The following is a 24,178-nucleotide window of genomic DNA, read 5'->3' as shown; positions in this document are numbered from 1 at the left end:
GTCTTATGATGGGACTGCTGATAGAAGTAGCCGGATGAATTTGTACATGCTACAAGTGTAAGGCTACCATGTTTTGATCAGTCAGTCGACTCTGCAAAATGTATTATACAGTGCTTCACAGTACAGAAAAATACCGACATTCTGCACAAACAATCAAAGACAAAGTAAACAATCAAGACACACAGACTAAATCAATCACGTAGTCTCAACCCAATTGAGCACGCTTCTCACTTACTGAGGACCAGAACCCACTCACCTCTTACTGTAGCTCTAATCACACCACGCACTGCACCACATTCCCGCTGATCCTCCAGCACTGCTCGCCTCGTCCCACCATCTTTCAGGGATCGAGGAAGACAGTTCCTCCAGACTCTTTTTTTTGTTCTGGCACCTAAGTGGTGGAATGAACTGCCTCTAGATGTCCATAGAGCGGAGTCTTTAAAACAACAAGCAAGTATCTGTCCAATGTCAGAAACTTCAAAGCACTTTTGTAAGTCCCTCTGAATAAGAGCATCTGCCAAATGCCAAAATGTGAATGTAGGACAAAACTAAAGGCAGAAGGATCCACAAATAAGCAACAAGTGCAAGTGCTTGTAGTAAAGCTCTAGCAATAGATGTCAAGGTTATTTGGATAAAGCAAGTTAATTTGGGGTGGCATGGCGGCGTTGGCTAGTGCTACCCACCTCCATGTTTGGGGGTTTGAATTATGTGCACTCCAGTCTGTGTGAGTGGAGTTCACATATTCTCCCAGTGCGTTGTGTGTTTCCTGCTTTCCTCTGGTTTCCTTCCACAGTCCAAAGCCATGCACTGTAGAATGATTGAGAGGGTGTGCATGCTTGTGTCCTAAGATCACACAAGGGCGTCCCATGTCTTGTGCCCTGAGCTCCCTGAGATAGGCTCAAGGGACGGAAATCGGTTGGGTGGATGAATTTAATTAGGCCAAATGTACTTGGGGCAAAAATCTATTCCCCAGTTTGGCTTAGAATATAAAAATCTATATGTAATTCAACAACTGTCAAGAAAATAGAGGAATTGGAACAAAAACTAGAAGTGAAGTTAGACTGGAAATTTTGTCACTTGACTCCTGTATTGATTAAGACTCCATGAACAAGTTATTCGAGCTGAACAATGACTTTTTTGGATCTGCCTTTCAACTCAATCGAAAAAGGGAGAACTATTATTAGCACTTTCTAATATACAGTATATGCATTTGTTATGTGCTACAAACAGTATAATCTGTAAGTGTACACTATAAATGTACACTTCCACAAATCAACAGCTGAACATGTTTTATATGTTTATTTACAGTAGAGCAACAGCCAGACGAGTCCCTGTGTACATTATGACTACCAAAACGATAACGTATTAGATTAGGCGTATTAACATTAAACTTGTGATTTGTCTTGCAGCCATTACTACAGTCAAAGCTGTGCTGTTATAGAAAGATAATCGACACCTCGTAGTCAAGTAATCAGATTCAAAAACTAAAAAATGCTGTGCTATCAAATGTGCTATATGACCTAATCCTGTGGATTCATGGATACTCATGCATTAAATTTATCATAGAGGCATCCCACGTTCTGCATACTGATAGCAGCTCCCTGACACCCACAAGCCATAGCCAATATCCTGGAAATAATTTTTTTAAGCAAGCAAGCAAACTTACACAAGTGGTGATGATGTACGTAAGAGAGAGAGAGAGAGAGAGAGAGAGAGAGAGAGAATGTCCTGATTTGTTTCTCTTCGCGAACCTGTAGCTATTCTTTGTTGGCGGGCTTTACAATGCATTACCATACAATATACATTTATTTTCAGTAAACACTAAAATTTACTTTGCATCACTGGACCGCTCCATCAAAGACACAAAATACAACACCGTATATTGTGCAACACAACAAAATACATTACATTCAACTGCTTTTCCTCCATCATTTCATTTGCATGCTCTGCAATGCCATGGAGGTGTATAAAAGAAATCTTAAAAGGCACTTAACCTTGGAATAAAATGTTCCCATAACTTATATTAATAAAAAATGAATGACAATTTTACTCACCGTTTACACTATTTACAACATTGATTTTTCTAATGCCCATAGAGGGATAAATGACTGTAAATGACATTGAGGTAAGTTTAATGAAGTCGTGCATTCATTAGTATTTAATACATTTTAGAATGCAGTTAGAATTGTCAATATTTTTGCAAAAATATGACCTAAAACAACATCAGATTTTTAAACTAAAGTAATAAAAGTAGATAAAGAGAACCAATTATTAAGCAAATAAGACAAAAAAGTGTACAGTATATACCTGGCCAAAGGTTCATATACCTTTGCCACACACAGATGTGTTAATGGACCATTTTCCTCCAAAAATTATGTTTTTTTTTTTTTTTAATTATTATTATTATTTCACAGGGGCGCTCAGTAGAAAATGAACGAATCACTCTCCAAAACTACTCGTTCTTCTGAGTCACGTTAAGAACGTATTGCTCATAAACGACCCATCAGTACTTTTTAAGTAACAGTGTGGACACTCAGGCCTTAAGATCAGATTTGTAAAATAGATCAGATGTGCCTGCAGTCCGAACAAGGCATTGGTCTCGGGGTCTTAATTTGCAGGTGGGTATTGTTGTGCGTATGCCTTTTCGAATAAAAAAAAATAATAAAACAGAGGAAAGAAAAGGAGAAACAGGCAAAAGTTAAAGACATGCAGCTCTAGCATCATTTGATGAGGGTAATAATATGTATGTAATAAAATACATTATTATAACACTTATATTAGTTGACCTGTGCTATGTTAGTTAAGAAAACATCGGATTTTTTTTTTCTGTACTTATAAATGTTATGATATTCTTTCGTGTTGTTATAAAGTTGAGGCGAACTAAAGTTTTATTTATTTATTTATTTATTCATTCTGACAGCGTGCCGAATAGGAGTTCACCCGGGGCGCCGTACGCACCAGAACCGCCACTGATTATGTGTATTAATATACATAATGGGAAATGAATACTGGATACAGAAAGAATTTGGAAGGCTGTACTTTGTATCACTAGGATGAGCTACGTGTCTGGTAGCTAAATGAGATGAGATGATGAGATGTGGTGACAACTCTGCGGGTATTGCATAATCAAGAGCACACAGAATAAGATTTCTAAGAAGAGAAAGACTTGACGGTAAAGATGGAATTTTTGGTGCTGAAGCACAAGCCAAAAGCATATGAGACTGATTTTTCATCGTGTGCTGTGTGTAATGGTGGAGGAGGAAAGAAGGAATGATCTTGCTCAGAGGCTAAAGGGGAAGTACGCACCATCTATAATCATTTAGCAGCAAAAGCAGAGAAATGAAGGCACAAGAAGTGCTTGCACTGTCCTCCTCATGTCAGGATAACCGAATTAGAGACATCTACAGCTCCCAGTCTTTCATCTGAAACCTCTGCGTTTTCTCATTCCCTTTATCACCCCGTAGCTACTCGTCCTGCCTTCTCACTATCGGAGCGGCTCTCTCTCAATCTTGCTCTTCAGCCCGTTTTCACCGCCTTTCAATTCTGTTCGTTATGTCTTTCTCTCCCTCTGTGTCTCTCCATCATTTCCTCTCTCTCTGAGACACACACTGAGACAAAGCACATTTATTTCAGTCACAGTACATGTGCATTTGATGGCCATCACAGGGTTTATTCCCCCCTTGTCTTTCGCAGTGGCACCTTCTTCACCCACGTGTGAGTGGAAGACCGTGATGGCATACGTGTGCTGCATGAGGGGGTTCACACCACATTATGGGGTGATAGAGCACGCCTCATTTTCCTCCTTCGCTCTCGCTCCGTATCTTCCTTTCTCGCTTCAGTTATTCGCTTCAGGGGCAATTATTCCAGCCACTACAGACCTCTCCATTGAACTTTCGGTTTCAGACTGTTTTCTGTCTTTCTCAAGCAGAATATGCTCTCAATCTCTGTGCTTTCATTATCACACTTAACATTGTCGATGTGCCACATTTTTTCTGCTCTTTTTTTTATTCAATTCCTGCTTTCCCTCTTACTATATACAGTATACCCTCATTCATAATATAATGGGTTCTCTGTTAACACCAACCTGGCCAGCAAACGCTCCAGTCTGACACTACATGTAGATGTAGTTTGATCACAGGAAAGCACATGCTAGCTTCACATTAATTAGCACAGTAGTAAATGGGAAAACTCATGGTTAGATGGTTTACATGCTACATGCTAGGCTCCATACTGTACCAGCTTTGTTGACACTCACCATATGCGCACCAGCTTTACTCCATTATGTTTCCGATCAGCCATAACAATAAAACCATATAATATTAACATATTAACACTGATTATCAATTAAATATCACCAAACTGGTGACAAGATAGTGGGCACCCAAAGTTCATCTTGGCCCATGGGGAGCAAAGGCCAGCCTGTTATTTTTCAATCTCACATAAAAATCAATGCATTACTAAGGACTACTAAAAAAAGTCACCACTGACCCTGATAGAAAGGTACAGGGTACTCTGCCATGTAAAGTGTGAGTCCAAATCGCAGGGAGCGATACTGCTCAGTTCAAAGGGAACTATGAACGGTATAGGGAACAAGTGCACAATTGAAAGGAGGGAGTATGGAGCACCCTTTGAAGTACACTGTGTAATGGAACGCAGCCCCGGTGCACCACAGCCTACATGGGGTCAAGTAGACAAACACCCCAAGACTACCAACTTAGTGTCCAAAATTTCCCATATCCCAATATGATCAAGCATCTATTGGACACACCAGGCAGCAAACAAACAAGTCTGGACAATTTAGGCCACAACCCAAAGGTCCATTGCCAACGTCCTGGTGCCAGACACCAGCGCACGGTCTTGCAGGTCTTGTGAAGTCATGTCACAAGGTGCCAGTGATGCCCATGCGGCCCAGTGGGACCCTACACACTACTGGGCATAATACTTTGCATTGTAATGTCAGTGTAGACACTTGATTGTCTTGCTGTCGGTTCGTCAGTGACAAAAATAGGAGTTAGAATTAACATGGAGTCAAATATATATGGCTTGTTAAAGCAAATAAAATTCTTAGGTGGAATGTAATGGAATGCACTATAGATTTTTTTTTCTTTTAGTGAATGATGATCAACAGCTTATATTTGCCCCTTAGTCAGTTATTTCTAAAATCTGTTGGACCAAACCATAGTGTGCATACTATATTTTGTATGTCACTTCACATTTCTGCCTACTACTCTATGTTATTGATCATAAGCTAAGAACCTGTACCACAAACTACTGTACAAACAGCCCGGCATGGCGCAGCCTTGGTGCCTTGAGCCAGACAAAACAAAAATACTCATCCTGTCTACTGCTTCAAAGCACCTGCCATGGAACAGACAATGGAATGAAACAATGGGCAAAGTCAATAACTGTCAGACTTTCCTATCTCAGCCTTGGGTGGGGGGTTGAGCGCTGATCGGGTTGATGACAAGCCAGTGGGGAAATGAGGGAGATGAGGCAGATTGAGGGCAGCAGGGAGCATCTAATCCGACTCCCACCTCAGTGCTTAATACTCACACCACAGTAGATTAAGGAAACCAAGCTGGAGTCGATTGTCATTCGGTATGCCGCTGCACAGGGAAATCGAGTCACCCTGCTGACGCAAGCGATGACTGATGTACAAGATAACACGGCTGACAGAAAATTTCCTAATCAAGGTGAGAGGACAGACTCGTTAATCCGGATCACAAAGCTTATACAACAAAGTGGAATCTCCTCTACAGTAAGCGGCTAGTTTCTAATCTTTCCCGAACAGGCATGATGTTTCTGAAAAGACAAGATTTGAAATGGCATGACCTATTTTAATGCGAAAGCATATTAAATTCTGACCAGTAGCCACAGAAGTGTAAGACTGTGGCAAAGCTGTTAGAAGTGTATGACCTGGATATGCAACAGAGAAGGAGTTTCAGTATCATAGCTTCCAGTTGTATAGGTTGACTTACAGTACAGTATGTGCTGAATAGACTGTAAGCTTTTTCTTGTTGGTAAAGTGTACTATTAAAAGTAGCATCAAACACACCCTTAGGTTAAATTCTCAAATAACTGTTCCAGCACAAGCAAAGTATTTATAGCACACACAATCCAGATTTTCCTTGACATTATCACTAATGAGATTTCTCAGTGAGCCATTTCGGTCAATATACTGTAGGAAGGTTAATTAATTGACCATTTAGACAAAGTCACAATGCGCATGTTTAGTGTTGCACAATATATTATACACATAAACTTGCTTCAGTTCTTGTAAATTCTTCAGATTTTGCAGGAGAATACCGACCAGTGTAATTCAAATGTCTGCAAGAAGAAATGTGTCTTCGAGTTAAGCTGTCATAGTTAGTCCTTCCAGCGTCCCTGCTTGCACTAAATATACAACCACCTTATACATTATGTGACTGTGACCATACTGTACCCAACTCTTCTCTTTCTTTTCTCTCTATACATGGCGCTCATGCCAGTGATCCAGACCCCCTCGGCCCTCAGGACCTGTCCGACTCAGGATGGAGATCTCCTCACATGGAGGCCTCGTGTTGTTGTCTGCTTGGGTGACTGGGGGCAGGTCCACTTTACCATGAAGATGGTGTTGGACTCGGCTGATGCAGACTTTTCTGTTGACTTGTGTCTGCACTCGCTCAATAGTTCAAGAGTAAAATTCCTACACACAGTTTTGTTCGTAAGCCCCTAATAACGAAAGTGGATTCCATTTTAACTTTTCTGTTATACTGAACTTCCAGCCCCCTAACACGCAGCACGACCCCTGATCAATCCCTGTAATCAGGTATCACCCAAATGAGGATGGGTTCTGTGTTGAGTCTGGTTCCTCCCAAGGTTTCTTCCTCCTGCCATCTCAGGGAGTTTTTCCTTGCCACTGGCCCCCTTAGGAGCATCACAGACCTCGATTTCGAGAGTTGGTATCTGCGGCTAGCGTACAAACTGATGGATTAGGATTAGATCCTTGTTTATTAGAATGTAACAACTTGATATAAATGCAACATTTTCCCATGAGACTAAACCACACAGCAAGATTTTAGACGTTTAGCCTGATTGACCTTACCACTCCATTGGTTAGACTGGCTCCTTATCCAACATAGATTCATGATTTCAAAAATTTCTGATGTCCTACTCAGAAAAATTCTAATTTGGCCACAGTGACAGCCAACAGCCAACATAGTGCTGCTTTAAATGGATATCAGAATCACCAACCTTTGTTTTATTTTATTTTTTTCTTTTCCAACATTCAGTCAACCAGACAGTCACAGTGACATGATCACTAGCTTTCAACTGTCTCTCATTCTCTTCACAGACTATCCATTTCTAGACAGCCTCCTCCCCCCGTCTCCATCACTCCCTTCTCACTGTCGCCGGGCTCTCTTCAGAGATCCACAGAGTCACCATGGATAATGAATATTAATCAGGCCTGAGGCAAAAAGGAACCAGATACAGGACAGAGATGAGTAGATCAGGAGACCGGGCACACACTGTCATGTCTCTGCCTCATAGCCTTCATTAGCACGGGGGAATGAGACAACACGTCATATGTACACGTACTTATACACCACACATGGTACACCTGCTAGGGCTAGGTGGTTAGCTGCTGTCAAGAGAAGTGTGTTTTATTCGTGCAGACTGATAGACACACACACACACACATATGCGCACACACACGTCAACTATTCCCCAAGGACATCATTTCACACAGCATCACATATCACACACTGCAATACTCGTCCTCTTCACAGACACACACTCAAATACACTATTAACCAGATACCACTGGCACACATTCACAGACAAAGGGGAATATTTTCTAGGATGGATATAACCAAAATGAGCTATGAATGCATTTATTACATTTCATAATGGAGTTACGAATGCATCATGTAGAGATAGATAGATGGATTGATAAATAGATAGATAAGGGTACACTTTACCTTTGGCAATATAATGCGTTTTAAGAAGCAAACATACTGTAACACACTCAGAGAATATCAAAGAAACTTAAATTGTCAAATACACAAATATTCAGCATACCTTTATTTAACCTTCTGCAGAATGTCTTTATAAAAATTAAGCACGTAACAATACAGTTTATTCTATCATACCTGATAAGACTTTGTATCAATACATAATACATTTGAAGTAACATGCAAATACCTCTTGTGTTTTATGAGGTGTTATAACCATTTAAACCTCATTAAGCCCATAGTCCATCATCTGAAAAAGCAACTTCCTCTTTATCTTGAATCAGGCTCGGCTGTAAAAGTTTTATACAAGATGATTTTCTTTGCAGTTTTTCATGAGCTAATACTAGCATACGTACTTAAAGTTTTGATACTCTATAGGGTTAATAACAATTAAGCCAGTTACAGTGCAAACACTGAAAAAAATCAAAACGTAAAAAATTAAGACCTGGCATATATGGTCATGTTAAAAAGTTGTGCGTGTGTGTGTGTGTGTGTGTGTGTGTGTGTGTGTGTGTGTGTGTGTGTGCGTGCATTATACCATGATAATGTGTTACCTGTATCTTTTCCCATCTCTCCTGCACCAGTCCCATTTTGCCCAGCCTTACATTACCATACTTTCTATACATGTGCTTTCACACTACACTGGGTATCCCACAATACCCACTAGCCCCCTACCACGTGTCATGGGGCATTCCAGACACCCTATGAGTCTCGTCACCTCTGTTCTTCTGCAGTCGGAGCCCTGCTGCCCGCGCAACTGTGATGCCAGGCACACACCGCGCCGCATTTGCATTTAAAAAGGTGACATTTGTGGCTAGAGAGGCAGGAAAAGAGGGGGTGCGAGGTGCCCAACGTACTCGTGTTCAACACAGTGACAGCACAAGACAATGAGAAGCAAGGGAAAGCAGCATGACGCTTCTTTGTCCTTCCTTATGTGAGTGAATGGAATCAATTAGAGCCACTCAATATTCTGGGCTCCCCACGAGGACGCAACTGATATGTAAATTCTCTCACTGACACATATGCCGATCCTAAGAAGTTCATAATTTATGATAACCAGCTATATGAACTGTTAGAATTTATAAATATATAATTAAAAAATAAAACAGGCTGCAGTAGTTTTAGTTAAACATGGTTAATGTAGTAAGCTCCAATTTCCCAAAGTCAAACTACCAGCAATATGAATTATATGAATTCAACAATACACAGTAGATTCCCAGATCAATCCTACGGTCAAGTTACTGACTGTGCGGAACTTAGCATGCTCCTCAGGTTCCTACTTCCAAGTGCATGCCAATAGGTGAGGTAGTTTACTTATTGTTACTTTCATTATAAGTATTAATAGTAATAGTAGTACGTAGTAATAGTAGTATGCTTGAATTTCTATCTTGAAATCATGCAAGAATTATTTATAATAATTGCCATTTTAATTTGACATTAATGACTGAAAACCTTCAAAGCAGCTTCACCCACAAATTCGCCAATGTAGCATTCAGAAACACATTTGTGCCATTTATTTCGATAGCCTTCCATCACAGTTCCAGTGCAGTTAATCTTTTGGTGGTTAGAAAGAAAGAAACACCACTGATGAGGTTGTTAACACTGTGAGGGGCCCCTGCACGGCAAGGGTGAGCTCAGCAAGTGTGGTGCGTAAGATGAAGAAACAGCAATGTGTGTGCCTTGGGTAGTCTCATTTTATCATCAGGATTACACAAAACCTCAGGGTCTCACAAAGACCCGATCTGAGATTTTAATATTTTTTTTATTACCACACAATAATACTAGTGGTGTGTAGAGTAAGTGTAGCTCTCTAAACAATAAACACACTCAAACAAAAAACACCATACAGTATAAATTAGTATACCTGTATACGTAAAACACTGCATACACACCAACTGTAGACCATATGAATACAGTACATGCGAACATCTGGGCTGGCCAGCTGTGGTGAATGGTGGTCCCTGTTGAACAATGGATGGGGTTGAGCAGGGCTGACAAACTATACATAATAGCATATGGGATTAAGTTAGTTCTTCCAGACCTACACGACATGTCCTATACCCATCCTATTTACTGTACCTAAAAGAATGCAACTAGATGTTTAAATAATTCCTCAAACATAATTATTTATAATTACAGAACAGCTGAGAAAGTAGATTAAGCAAACAGCAGCATATTTGGACCATGTGCTCCCTTGGGCAGTGGGAACCTCACAGCATGGGGCCTATTTATATGGGCCTTGCTTTAATCACATCCCACAGAGCCAGCACTCTCTGAAGTAATTAGACTGTATTAAATTCGATATCAATAAGTTTCAGATCATTTGCTAGGCTGGAAGCAATCCATAATCTACAAGAAAGCTCAATCTGCTGGAGCATTTTTCCTAGTATAGCAATTGATACAGTATACGTGTAATATACAGTACAAAGGGAAAAATTATCTATTGTAAAATTTATAAATTAATTGATTATTTTCCTATGCGTGCACATCCAAAACAGTTATATTCTTATTTAAACAACTGTGGTAATTTTTTTTTAAAAATCATTAAAAAACAATACATTGTTCATTATATCTATTTAAAAGAAGGTAACCTTCTGGAACGTGCACAAAACAACTTGATTCATCAGTATGGTACATACATAGTGCATATTACATACAATTATATTTGGTAAATGATTTTTTTGCAAATTGTGAAATCTTAAAATATTATATTGATATTGATCACCCTTTACTTTAAATGGAAATTTACTTTCATTTAAAAAGAGGACGTTTGACCACTGAGCAACAGTCTTGTCAGTTTCTCCTTAGGTCAGGTAAGATGCTTCTGATGTTATCTCTGGTTTAGGCTTGCTATTAGTAATGCAACTTTCACCTATTTTCTGAAAAACGTTTGTCTGTGGTGGCTCTTGATGCACTGATTTCAGCCTCACTCCTCTGCTTGTGAAGCTCTCCCAAGTACATGGATCAGCTTTGCTTGACATTCTTCTTAAGGCTGAGGTCATCCCTGTTGCTTTTGCATCTTTTCCTACAAAAATTTCTCCTTACAGTCAGCTTTGCATGAACATGCTTTGACACAGCCAGCCCTTTTCTTCTTGTAGGGTCTGTCGATGATCTTCTTTTGCATAACTGTCAAGTCAACACCATGATTGTGGTTGCAGATACATGGTTTTTATACTGTATGAATAGTAATTTATTTAAACTCGAAATGTAATATTCTAATGTTTTAAGATGTTGGATTTTATCGTTCACCAACACACACACACACACACCCTCCCACCCCCTCCTCCTCTCGGCTTCCCACAAACTCTGCTCTGTTGCGATTCTTTTAAAAGTGCAAGTTCAGGTTTTTTTTTGTTTGCGAGATCTTGTCTGGAGCCCCAAACCGAGGGCGATTTATGGTCATTTTATGTTTCTTCCATTTACGAACAGTTGCACCAACAGTTGTCACCTTCTCTCCCAGATTCTGGCTGATGGTTTTCTAGCTCATTCCAGCCTTGTGCAGGTCTACAATTTTGTCTCTGACACCCTTGGACAGCTCTTGGGTCTTTCCCATGTTAGAGATTTTGGAGTCTGCTTGATTGATTGATTCTGTGGACAGGTGACTTTTATACAGGTGACTATTTAAGACAGGTGTCTTTAATGAGAGTGACTTATTAAGTAGGAGTGTCTAACCACTCTCTTAATGGTTGGTAGGGGTTCAAATACTTATTTCACTCAATGAAATGCAAATTAGTTGAAAAAAAGTAATTTTTTCAATTTACCTTTTGATGTGCTATCTGTCACTGTTAAAATAAACCTACCATTAATTAAATGATACTGTTCTGCTGGTTTAGGAACTTACAAAATCAGCGAGGTGTCAAATAATTATTTCCTCCACTGTATATATATATATATATATAGGAGTATACTAAGAATTCCACTTATTTAATTAAATTATGGAAAAGTCCCCTTTCCACATTATTCAATTTTGTTGAGATGTACCGTATAAATGAACAACGTCACTTACTATCATATAATAAAATGTCTAAGCTATAAACTAGAATAAAGACAGAATTCTGGATGCCTCTCGACAGTAACTAATAATCAGGAGGATGTAACACTCTGTATAATAATAAACCTGCACAAATCCTCATTACATGTAATTGGCAGAGCGACAAGAGTTTAAAAAATTATCCCTGAAGTGCCTCTTTTTGACAAGTACAGTAGGTATTTCTGAATATACTGTAGGTCATCCATGATAAAAACCACTGTTTGCACATTATAAGCTTAAAGCAATCGAACAATGCAGTAGTTCTGTAAATTTATTCAGAAAGCAAATTAAACCATGGAGTCACAGGTTGCTGCATAAAATGTATCCACATAACTGTACAGAATCTGCGACTTGCCCTACAGCAGCGACAAGTGTCAGCGCTGCTGTTACAGTAATTAATCGACTTATTCTGACTAAGCGGATTTGAGAATTTAGCACCACTTTGAAAGTAGTGTTTGAGAATTTAATACCATTTTTATAGTAGAAGGAAATGGATATAGATGTTATGCTTTTTATTATTATTTGAAGCAATAAAAAATTCTTTACTATCGTGATTGTACTGTAATATGATGCATTGATAAATCCATTACATTCCACTTTGGACTTCAGATAACCAGAACTACTTTGAAAGAATACATTTTTCAGATTTCCTTAGCGTGTATCCGAAGAACTACAGAGCTGCAAAAGTTTGCCAGTTCTGCCTCAGGAAACCCAAACACACACATGTTCCCATGACCGTTCAGCCCAGAATTAAACACTGAAAGGAGGAAACAGAGGTTTCACTGCAACCGCTGCAAGGTTGACTAATAACCCAACCACAAAATAAGGGTTTTTAAACAAACCACAGGATGACTTACTACGAGGCTCTATTACCCAATAATAAGAAACCCATCATTTTATATGTCTCCTGTGGAAGACAATTATCCTTAATCAGGTTACTGCGCCCTCAATTTCACTCACCGCGTTCCCAAGGCCACTTCCATCTGAAGAGCTAATAATGGACTGAGCTTCGGCAGGGGTCTCATTTTACACACCATAAATAATGCAGCAAATTTAGAGGCGCCATTCCTGTGTTCTTAAATTCACACATTTTTATTGCCCACTTCAGGAGTACAAATGTGTGGACGAGGAAAGATGAGGACAGATCAGAAAGAAACAGAACAGGCAAAAACAGAGAGAGAGAGAGAGAGAGGGGGAGAGAGGTGGCACTACTGTACCAATCCTCTGAGTAGATGGATTATCATGAGTAACACACCTGTCTATGTGAAATCTTAACAGCCTCATCCTAAACCCCAGACCTAAAAAAATTCCCTGTTTGCAAGTTCCTTCCTCTAACACCGGACTATACGTTTTGAATTAGAGTTTAAAAGATTTTTTAATCCGACTTTCACCAACACTCGTAGCCACTGTGACTGCAGTTATTTCAGCTAATTCTAAACAAAGAAAATATTTGAATGCACACTACAGTATAACAAGCAGCTTGGTCAGGTCATTTGAATGGGATTTTGAATTCACTAATGCATAAAAAGGATTTGTTTCCAAAGGAATTTATATAGCTTGTGCTGATCTAAGTAAATTTAATTAAGGCTTGTTTTCATAACGGACTAAACCCCTCCATTTTCAGAAAGGGACCAAAATCATACTGCTTGTACAGTAAATCTGTCATTCCCCTTAGATATAAGTGTTAAGATTAACGTTATGTTAAATCATGTTGATATCATCAATCAGGTGGATGCCTGGACCCCTTCATGTCACAGCAGTACATTTCGGATCTGTGTAAAGCACAGCGGCTGTGCACTCAGTGGTTACGTAGAAATCAGAGTTATTAGAATGGATTAAACCAGTCATTCATGGAAACCTTTTCATTTCTTTCTGACATCAAACATCTGGAAATACATGTTAGCTAGAAAAACATTCACAATCCATCAACCTTGGTAGAAATGGGTTAGACATGGGGTTTTATAAGAAGCTCGGACAAATGCAACAGGTAAGTGATTGCTGGGATATTGTGAAACCAATCACAGGAATCTGTGTGGTCATGCATGTAAAAGAGTGTCGTTTGACCAGCATGTTAAATCTCTGCTTTTTACCTGTATATTTCTGACCACCTGATCAGTCCTCGTGAGAACATGAACGTTTCATTCCCACATCTTTATGCTTCCTGGTCTCTGATACACTCATCTAGTCTACACACTACTTCAGGTATAGTCTGACTGTAACAAAAATCCAATAGCCACAATCTAACCAAGGCCAAAAAAACCCATCATGCTTCATATCCTTTATCCGTTTAGCCTTTATTGACTTTTTCCTCAGTTGGGAGAATTGTGCAGGGCTTACCTTCATTAAGACAGATTCGCTGAGTTTCTCTCGGTTGACGATCTTTATAGCGACTTTCTGACACGTTACACAGTGTATTCCCAGCTTCACCAGGCCTGAGGAGAAAGAGCAAAGCCAAAAGTTTAAAAAGTAATCAAAAAAGCATTATATATATATGAGCGAACACTTCGGTAGGATTTACATTTCGTAAATGCATTCCTCACATATCATTCAACTTGGTTTATAATAGCACAATACACCTTCTACTGTTGCTGATGGTGCCACATGTAAAATAAATATGTGTACTTCCCAAATGCAGTTTCTCCCCATGCTGACACTTGCTTTAGTGAATACTCTCACCTGCATACTACTGACTGCTGCTCTAATCATTATGGGCCGTAAACAGTGGTGTGTGTGTGTTTGTAGTGACAAGCTTTACTGTGATTAAGGTGAATATTACAACTAGGATTATTCATGCAGCAATACACAAGATCTCTATTCTCCTTAAGCTCTTATTCCAGCAAACAACAAGCTTCAAGCCGAATTCTGGCTAGATATTTGCCTGGTCTTTTTGGCACAATTGGTAGTGTTCCATTACATTTGTTCACAAATGTTTCACAGTGTTGAGGCACCGAAAGCCTAAAGTTAGCCTGCTTTATATTCTAGAACGAGCAATGTACTGTACCAGTTCCGCTGGCACCAAGAAAAGCCCCTAAGAATGATACTATCACATCATGCTTGTCCCTGGATTTGAATGCCCTATGTTTATTCTTCCAATATACCACTGGTTAAAATGTTCCCTTGCAAGGCTTTTTCTTTGGTCAGCTGCAAACTTTGGTCAAGTTTAAATGTGTTGATTTTGGGCAGATGCAGGGGCTTCTTCCTCCTTGGACTTTCACTTTGTACTGTGTCTTTTTATCTTCGCCCAGCTACAGTACCAGCTATAGTTTATCACAATTACAAACAGGATGTTTAGAGACTTTGTTCTTGGTAAATTAAAAGACACCGCATTAACTTCACTGAAATGATAGAGTGTGCGGTTATACACTGCCGAGCCAAAATAAAAGTCACCACTTATTTAGATTTAATCTAGCAAATAGTTACAGTAGGAGCCTTACTGCAGCGATTACTATGGTCTACCGTATTTAACCCTAACAGATGCATTAAAAAGCTTCTAATTTGTTAAACAACCATGTCAGAAGACATATCCTTTGCTCATTGCAAAGATGTTACAATGGCCAAATTATTGTCCTGCATTAATTGCTGAGATTGCTGAAACTACTTAAATTGGGTTGAGAACTGTCAAATGTATTATTAAACCTGGAAGCATAGTGGTGACGCATCATCTTCAAGTAGGAAATGTGTTCGGAAAAAACATCCTAAATGAGCAAGATGGGAAATCATATTGTAAACAACAACAACAATGGAACTCAATTATAATTGAAACAACTAAACGACTGTATAGCCTTAAGAAAATGACTTGCTGTATCTGTGACACTAATCTGAAAAAAGGCTTCAATCTGCTAGAGAGCATTGGAAAAAGGTCATGTGGAGTCCAGATTAAGTCTGTTCCAGAGTGATGGATGCATCAGGGTAAGAAGAGAGGTAGATGAAGTCATGCACACATCATGTCTAGTGCCTACTGTACTGTATAAGTCTTTTGGTATAATCTGTGTTTGCTTTAGTCAGTCATGTCTACTGTAGGTTCAACAGTGTTATTTGGCCCCCCAAAAAGGAGGTCAGTTGACTACCTGATTGTATGCAAAATTACCATTTTCTATCAATGTATTTTTTTCTCCCTGATGGAACGGGTGTACAGATTCCAAGATGACGATGCAAGGATTCATCAGGCTCAAATTGTAAAAGAGAGGTCCATGGACTACGAGTTCTTTTTGTTTTATTTTATTTTACTCCATGGAGTTCTCATTTTTCTCAAAATTATTACAATACAGTATGTCCCCTACATACGGATGAGTCCGAGAGTTTGTCAGATTTATTCGTAAGTCCAACAAACTAGGATAGAAATTGGCTATACACAGTGTATAACACTTCAGAACAGCGCTGAAGGAAAAGTGATTAATGTTAAAATAACGAAAAATGTCTGCCATCTTTTCACTTCGCTCCATTCTCTCAATTATTTTCACTTTTGTCTCCATCGTTATTGCTTTGCGCTTCTCAGCAGTACCTGCTTCATTACTATCTGATCTAACTTCTGATATTGAACATGCGCGAACGCATGTTCGTATCTTCGAAAGTTCGTATGTAGGCAAGTGATGACCAACATTTGGGCAATTTGCAAATTCTGACAAACCCATAAACTGAACATTGGTATCCGTGTACAAACATTGATGAATCCAGAATGCAAACTCTAAATACTTTGCTCAACCCAGGACACCCCAGTGGGGTTTAATCAGTCCTGGCGTTGTAGTACGCAGCAGTAGACTAGCAGTGGTTTACAATCCTATGATTAGGGGTCACCTAGACAGAAGGCGACAGGTGCCCTTAAGAATAGTTTAAGGTTTGTTCCTCAAACCAAAGTTTTTCTTTTCCACTAACAGCTCTGGCTTGGGAGAAAATTCCCCATTTTAATTTCTGTAAAAATACTTTATGACAATGGCTATCTTTAAAAAATAATCGACAACTTGCCTCCATGCTGCAGTGTTTAAGGTGTTGACTTTCTGGCCTCATACACCTCTAACAGACACATAAACATGGGCACAGCAGAGTACACATCCAAGGACTTTTTCAGACAAAAATCTTCATCCTGAAAGCCTTCCACTTTCTCTACAAATGTCGAGCAAGCGTTTTTTCAGCATCGGTAAAAGCTGCTGCAAAGATTTTTTTTAGCCTGCCTCGCCTAGGCCCGAAGAGCTTAAATCAGCGGGTACAGAGGGAGAGTTCAACGCCTGTGCCACACTAGATAATGAATATTTCATATCTTTATAATTACCTCAGACATACGCATGTGTTGCGGGAAACACAAAAAAAGGCAGCGTAGAGAGAAAAGTGCTATGATTCAGAGCAATAGAGGATGAAGAGACATACAGTACATGTGGATAATGAAGTGTAGAGACTACACCCCACCAAACACAATATCAGTCTGTGCAAACACACTCAGATGCACACATCTTTGTGTTTGTCTTCTTTATGAAGAAGGAAGGGAAAATGCGTTTGAGGAAGAGGAAATGTGTAAGAGAATCAAGTCGTAGATGATTATACGTAAAAATAGCTTCATAGAACTGTGTGTTTGAGCTGGACCAGTGAGGTCTTTAGGGTTTAGAAGACATTCACTAGTGTAAAGGGTAATCACAACCGCTGATAAACATTTGTCTTGATCGACCATGAAAAAGCAGTATCAAAATGTAGTGTATGCTGAGCTTTTGGGATTAAAACACTGATTGCACTGTATTACCATGTGGAAATGTTTGAGCTGTATTATAATTGCATTACAATCACTTTGTATTTACATTACTGTGTTGGTAGTACACTTCCACAAGCTTACCATAATCCTGAGTGCGTTATGAGATGCTAATATAATTGGCTAACACAATTGCAAACAATTAGGCAAGCCCAGATTTGCCCAAAAACAATCCATTGCTCAGATATTCCAGAATATTTTTCACGTCAAAGTAGCAATCACTGAAAATACTAAAATAACCCAACCATTCTCTGCTCTCCACTACCCAATTTCAGCCAGTGTTGTTTATTAATAAAATCTAAGTCTATATATTAAGTGTAGTACAAGTGCTCATTCATGTACAGTAGCTGCAAAACAAGTTCAGTTAAGTTTCAGTATACTTGCACACATCTGTCACAATGGATGAAAAGCAGAACGTACAGGATGCCGTGAACTGATTTCCAAAGTGACCCATTTTGCTTTTGTTTTGGTTAGGAATTGCATGGTGATGCTCCTGACCTCCTGGTTCCTGATGTGGAAAGACTCCGTCAAGTCTTTCATCCTCTCTCCATTTTCATGCTTGTAGGTACTGTGGGTTAGTGATTCTAGGTGTGTATGAGTATATTGTATGATCTATTCCGACCTTATGACCCTGGGAATTCCTAGGAGAGACCTCGGATCCACCAAACACTGACCAGGATAATGCTCTTCCAGAAGAGGAATAAATTCTTGATTCCTTAGAATATCCTCCCTACTCAAGCCTTAAAGCCTTAGATGTTGGTTTTGTGCACAGCTTTGTGGATTTGTCTAACATATGGGTGAGGTTTTAAAAGTATGAGCATCGATCCCCCTACGCGTTGGCCTTATTAGCCTTTTGTTTTTCCTTCCTTGGGCGTTTCTCTGCCAATCAGGCTCAGTCAGTCAGTGAAAGTATCAGTTGGTTTGCCGATAGGTCTCCATTAACAATCCATAATAAGCATTATCCACATTACAAGTGACACACTTTGGTGTAACTCCTACCAACTGTGTGACACCATTATTGTCTTTTCTATAGCAGATATAACTTTGTACAGGACAAACTTAGATTCTCATTCACACACTCCATCACCCATACACACCCACATGCACAGACACACATATCTCACTACCTCGCGCAGACACTACCCTGCTCTGTTTGAGGAAGCAAAGAGGATCAGAACAGCATGGAGGAATCGGACTGCATGACTGATCTGGCTGAGTGTGTCCTTCCCCTGCTGAGACAGACTGGACTAAAGAAGATGCTCAGCACTGCGTGAGACAATTCCAAGCCTAAGAACCTTAGGGCACTGAGGGATTTGAAGCATGGTAAGAACGGCTGCTGACATCACCACCATCAATTCTACTCCACCCCGCTGCTATGTCCTTGAGCAAATGTCTTAACCTGGATTGACTCAAGCGCTTCCTCTAAAGGACCATGATCTAATGTCCATTTAATTAGAAGAATCATGGTGTGCTGGTGTTACTATGAGCTTCAGGCAGCTTACATTTAAATTGAGAAGGTTTTTTTTTTTTTGCATATGTGTGTGTATGGCATTGTAGAACGCCATGTCTTGTCTTGTCATTGCAGCGGTGTAAGCTTAAATCTCTGTGCATCTTCCCTCATCTCTAACACTGAATAGCTAGGAGAAAAGAAATTCAGAAGCAAAGATTAAAAGTTTTCATTAAAGTCACTGTGGTTGCTCTAATTGCTCTAATCTCTAATGTTTATATGCTTGGCAAGGCTGTAAAAAATGCATACAGTATAGTAAAAAAGAAAAATTACACACATAGAAAATGAATTATAAAGAACCAAAAAATGCCACAACAAACTGACCTTCATCAGGATATTTAAAATATTTGCACTCTTGGAACGTTGTTAAACATTTTGTACACATGACATTTATGTGGCAGCATGGGAAAACCCTTCACATGGTGCAATCTATATATATATCACAAGCAAACCCTGCCTTTCAGACTTGGGCATTCAGTGAGCTTCAAAACAGTGAGCTCCCTCCAAAGAAACTGAAAAGCATGAAACTAAACTTTTATTGCAGTTTGACTATAGAACCTCTGGTCATTTTTCGAACAGTTTAAAAGATAATAGGTATGAAAAACCGTGTAGGTGTTACGAGTCCTTGCACATATCCTCCCGTCATAGGTGAGCTCTGATACTTAAACAAACAGCAATACAGCTCGAATTATATTAAAAATATATACAGTATATATGAACAAAAAATTAAAAATATCACACAAAACACGACCCACTAAACCACCAAACGGCTCAAACTGTACCTCACAGAGCTCAGAGCAAATCAGTAACACACTAGGATTTTAAAACAACCGACAACAATTAAACGATTTTAAATATAACAGGTCACTTGTGCTGTTTACTTAACCCCTACTTTACTTTTCTTCCCCAAGCTAAAAAAATGTCTCTCATCAAAAACAGCTCACCAATTAAAAACTCCCACTCTATGATGCTACTGTAGATACTGGCACAGGCGTAGAGATGAGCTAACCAAGTAAAAGACTTACAGCACTAAAATTACAGCAAAATCTGTTTCGCTATTTAATTAATCAATGGCAATTTGTGCCTTTATTCAATTACATGGCGAGAAACTTCTATGGAAGTTTAAAGGGCCTCAGAGAAAGCCTCTGGTGTGGATTTCAAGGTCAAGGGTCAAGGTCAAGGGTCACAAAGACATATAGTAGAACTTGAATATAAAAAAAAGGCCGTAAAGGTCTTAAGGTGCTATACATAATTCTGGAAACTAAAAACTCTACTGAACTTTTTTTTTTTTTGGCCATGGAACCGCATTTTAAATGTCTGTTTATCTCCAAAAAAGATGGACTGCAAAGCAGAAGCATCACAGATATTTTGACAGTTAGTATCTGTTAAAAAAACTTATCAGGATTATGTACTGTATATTTGTTGATATGCCAAAAAAAAATCATAAATTTAATCACAGCCATATCTAGCAGGTTCCAAAACATTAGACATCATATATAATGTCTATATAAATATATAATGTCTTCTTTTATAAAAAAAAAAGGGAAGAAGGAAGCAGGAAGAACACTTCCGTTTGACATGCAACATTTGAGAAAAATGTAAATTTTAATTTATTCAAATTTGTAAAAAAAAAAAAAAAAAAAAGAAAAAAGAAAGAAATAGCATACATACATACACTACCGTTCAAAAGTTTTAGAACACTTTCTAACTCCATGATGGTTCCTAAATTTTATTTCCTTCTACATTGTAAAGGAATGCTGAAAGCGTCCAAAAAATGCATTAATAATTTTTGAACAGTTGATATTGAGATGTTTCTGCTACTTATGCTCTGTAAAGACTTCGTAACGCCTCTAATCTGAGGTGCTGTTTATTGATCATTTTTCAGGCTGATAACTCTAAATGAACTTCTCGTCTGTGGCAAAGGTAGGTTTTGGTCTCGCCCTCCTGGGATGGCCTTCATGAGAGCCAGTTTCATTATGGTGCTTGATGGATTTTGCAAATGCACTTGACAATACTGTTCTTGCAAGAACTATTACAGAAAGGCTGACCTCTGTGTCTTAAAATAACAACTAACTGTTGTTTTTCTTGTTGTAACATAATTACCTAATTCCATATGTGTTATTTTATAGTTTTGAAATCTCCAGTATTGTTTTAGAACGTAGAAAATAAATCACTAAACAAAAAAAAAGGAATTTGCAAGTGACCCCAAACTTTTGAACGGTAGTGTGTGTGTGTGTGTGTGTGTGTGTGTGTGTGTATATATATACTGTACTGTATATAAAAAAAACGTGTGATAACTGGCAACCCTGCATTTAATATATTGTATAGCCGCCCATATACAACTGACCACATTAATGTCATTTATACTGTACATTCAAAAGTAATTCAATATATTATAAATATATAATAAATATTATTTACTAAATAAATAAATAAAATATAAAGGCCTCTATAGTTTTCCTGATAGACAACGGGAAGAAGACCATAACCCTTAAAGAGGAGAAACACAACAGGTTCGATCTTTTGCCCCTTCAAGTTCTCATAATCTAGATAAACTGTGGGCTTCCTCCTTCTCCACACTTCACTATATCCCTTTATAGCCAGTGATGCCAAACAGACCTCGGCTGCCTAATCCTTCACTTTCACTCTCCTCCCTAATCGATAGCATCAAAAGCTCTCCAGTCCACAGCAATATATTCATAATGAGAAAGGCCTGGTTCCTCAAGGCCGAGAAGTTCATTTAGAGGTGACCCCTGTCTGCACGGGTCTCCAGGCCTTCGCCTTCAAACTCACCCATGATTAATGACTATATGGCTGGGGCAATCCTTACAAGACCATGTTCTATTAGTGTGAATGTGTAAGAATGGGGGATTGTTTGACCTAAAACTGTGCATCAGTTTAACTACAGCGTGAGGAGGTGAGGAGCAAGAGTCTTAAAAATGCCAGTGTGGATTTAGTAGTGAGGTACAGAATGGGGACACAGTGATTAAGAGAGTGGTGTTAAGAGAGAGAGAGAGAGAGAGAGAGAGAGAGAGAGAGATTGCACTACCAGTCCTAGATGGATTATGGTGAGTACCGCACCTGTCTGTATGAAATCTTAACAGCAGCATCCTGAACCCCAAACCTGTAAAGTCTCCATATACTCCAGTTAAAATTCTTTGACATTTTTGTGCGCTTGAAAATGTAATCATAAATAAAGCATGGCATGCAAGGTAGGGCACTGGTGGCTCAGTGGTAGGTGTTTCGTCTGCCATGCGGAAGGCCCGGGTTCGATCCCCAGCCAGTGCCCAAACCCCGCCCGGTCCCAAGCCCGGCTAAAATGGGAGGGTTGCGTCAGGAAGGTCATCCATTGTAAAACCTGTGCCAAGTTGTAGTGCGGACTGGGTATTCCGCTGTGGCGACCCCTTGCCGGGAGCAGCCGAAAGACCACCAACAACTGTTAGACAGCTGGGGTCAGAGTGCAAGGTCAGCCAGGTTACAGTGCAGATAGGGTCCTGCTCAACAGTGACAACTTGGCGGTGCTGGGGCTTGAACCAGTGACCATCCGATCAGTAACCCAGTAACCTGCAGCCTTAACTGTTTGAACCACCACTAGTTAAAAGAAACTAATTGGTCCAAGTTGTCGTGGTAAAATTTAAGGAGTTGACTGAGTCACAATGTCAACTCCTGCTTAAGTAACATGCAAGAAAATCTATCTAAACTTAACTAATAAAAATAAGATGGGCAGCTAAACATCCTCAATTTCTTGGAACAGGAAAAGGGTAACAGCCATGTAAAACAAATACATGGAACCTTGGAAGCAGACTCGTATTCCAAAACACTAAATAAACATTTAAATTTGGGCATTTGGCAGACGCTCTTATCCAGAGCACCTTACATTTTTTTATCTCATGATACATCTAAGCAGTTAAGGGTTAAGGGGCCTTGCTTAAGGGCCCAACAGTGGCAACTTGGTGGTTGTGGGGTTTGAACCTGGGATCTTCTGAACCGTAGTTTAATGCCTTAACCACTGAGCTACCCCATATACAAGTATACAAGTACATACTGTAAACAAGTTCCACTGTAAAAAAATATCACACATTTAGAGGCCATTCAAAACAACAAACCCAGTAAACCAACAAACAACTCAAATACATTGAAAAGTAAAGTGTATCAGTTTAGCAACATTGTGAAGGACAAAAGGCTATAACAATGGCAGAATAGATTTACTAGTGCGGTACAGAATCAGGACACTGTGATTAAGAAAGTAGTGATAAGTGTGAGAGAGAGAGAGAGAGAGAGAGAGAGAGAGAGAGAGAAACAGCACATAAACTACAGTGAGTTGATTGTAACAGCCCATGTCCATTTCCGCTTTGTTTCATTTGTAAAATACTCCTCGAAAAATTACTTCCAGATCTAGCATGTTAGTTTTATCAGAAAAGCTTACATTACTGACCTGGTTAGATAGGAATATAAAATATTACATGTAGCAGGATTTCCCTTTTGCATTTTCATACAGTTCTTTTTCATGTTTTCTTTTACCTAATAAAGATTTTCCTGCTTCAAAGATACAATCTAAAGATTCTCAGGCATCACCTCAAAGCCGGACAGAGAATGTAAGGAGTTGCAGCTCTGTGATGGAGTGCAGGAGAGACAAGATCAACAGATCAATGAGAGAGTGGATCAATAATCTATAACTCACAAACACACATTTACACATTTCCTAGCCCTGTGAGGGAACAGCTCCATATTGTCCAAAAACCAGCATTGGGAACAAGAGACCAAGTAATTGCCTTTTTAATCTATTATTATTTTCATGTGTTTATTTCATTTCATCATTTTACTGCATATGCAAACATTTTTAAAGTTTTACAAGGTTTATTCTTTAATATTATATATAAAAAAAATATATACAAAAAAAAAATAACTACATC

General features: G+C 39.1%; 1 protein-coding gene across 7 annotated transcripts in view; it reads right to left on the bottom strand.

Annotated features, from left to right (window-relative positions):
* The window catches only part of brsk2a (BR serine/threonine kinase 2a), a 215,609-nt gene that overhangs the window by 75,054 nt on the left and 116,377 nt on the right, over positions 1 to 24,178 (bottom strand). For all 7 annotated transcript variants that reach the window (XM_053490582.1, XM_053490583.1, XM_053490586.1 and 4 more), the window contains exon 2: positions 14,362 to 14,456. In XM_053490582.1, the coding sequence (XP_053346557.1) occupies positions 14,362 to 14,456 (95 nt within the window). The remainder of the gene's footprint in view (positions 1 to 14,361; positions 14,457 to 24,178) is intronic.

Source organism: Clarias gariepinus, chromosome 2 (assembly GCF_024256425.1).
Source record: "Clarias gariepinus isolate MV-2021 ecotype Netherlands chromosome 2, CGAR_prim_01v2, whole genome shotgun sequence".
Taxonomy (NCBI): domain Eukaryota; kingdom Metazoa; phylum Chordata; class Actinopteri; order Siluriformes; family Clariidae; genus Clarias; species Clarias gariepinus.
This window is presented reverse-complemented; position numbering and strand designations above follow the sequence as displayed.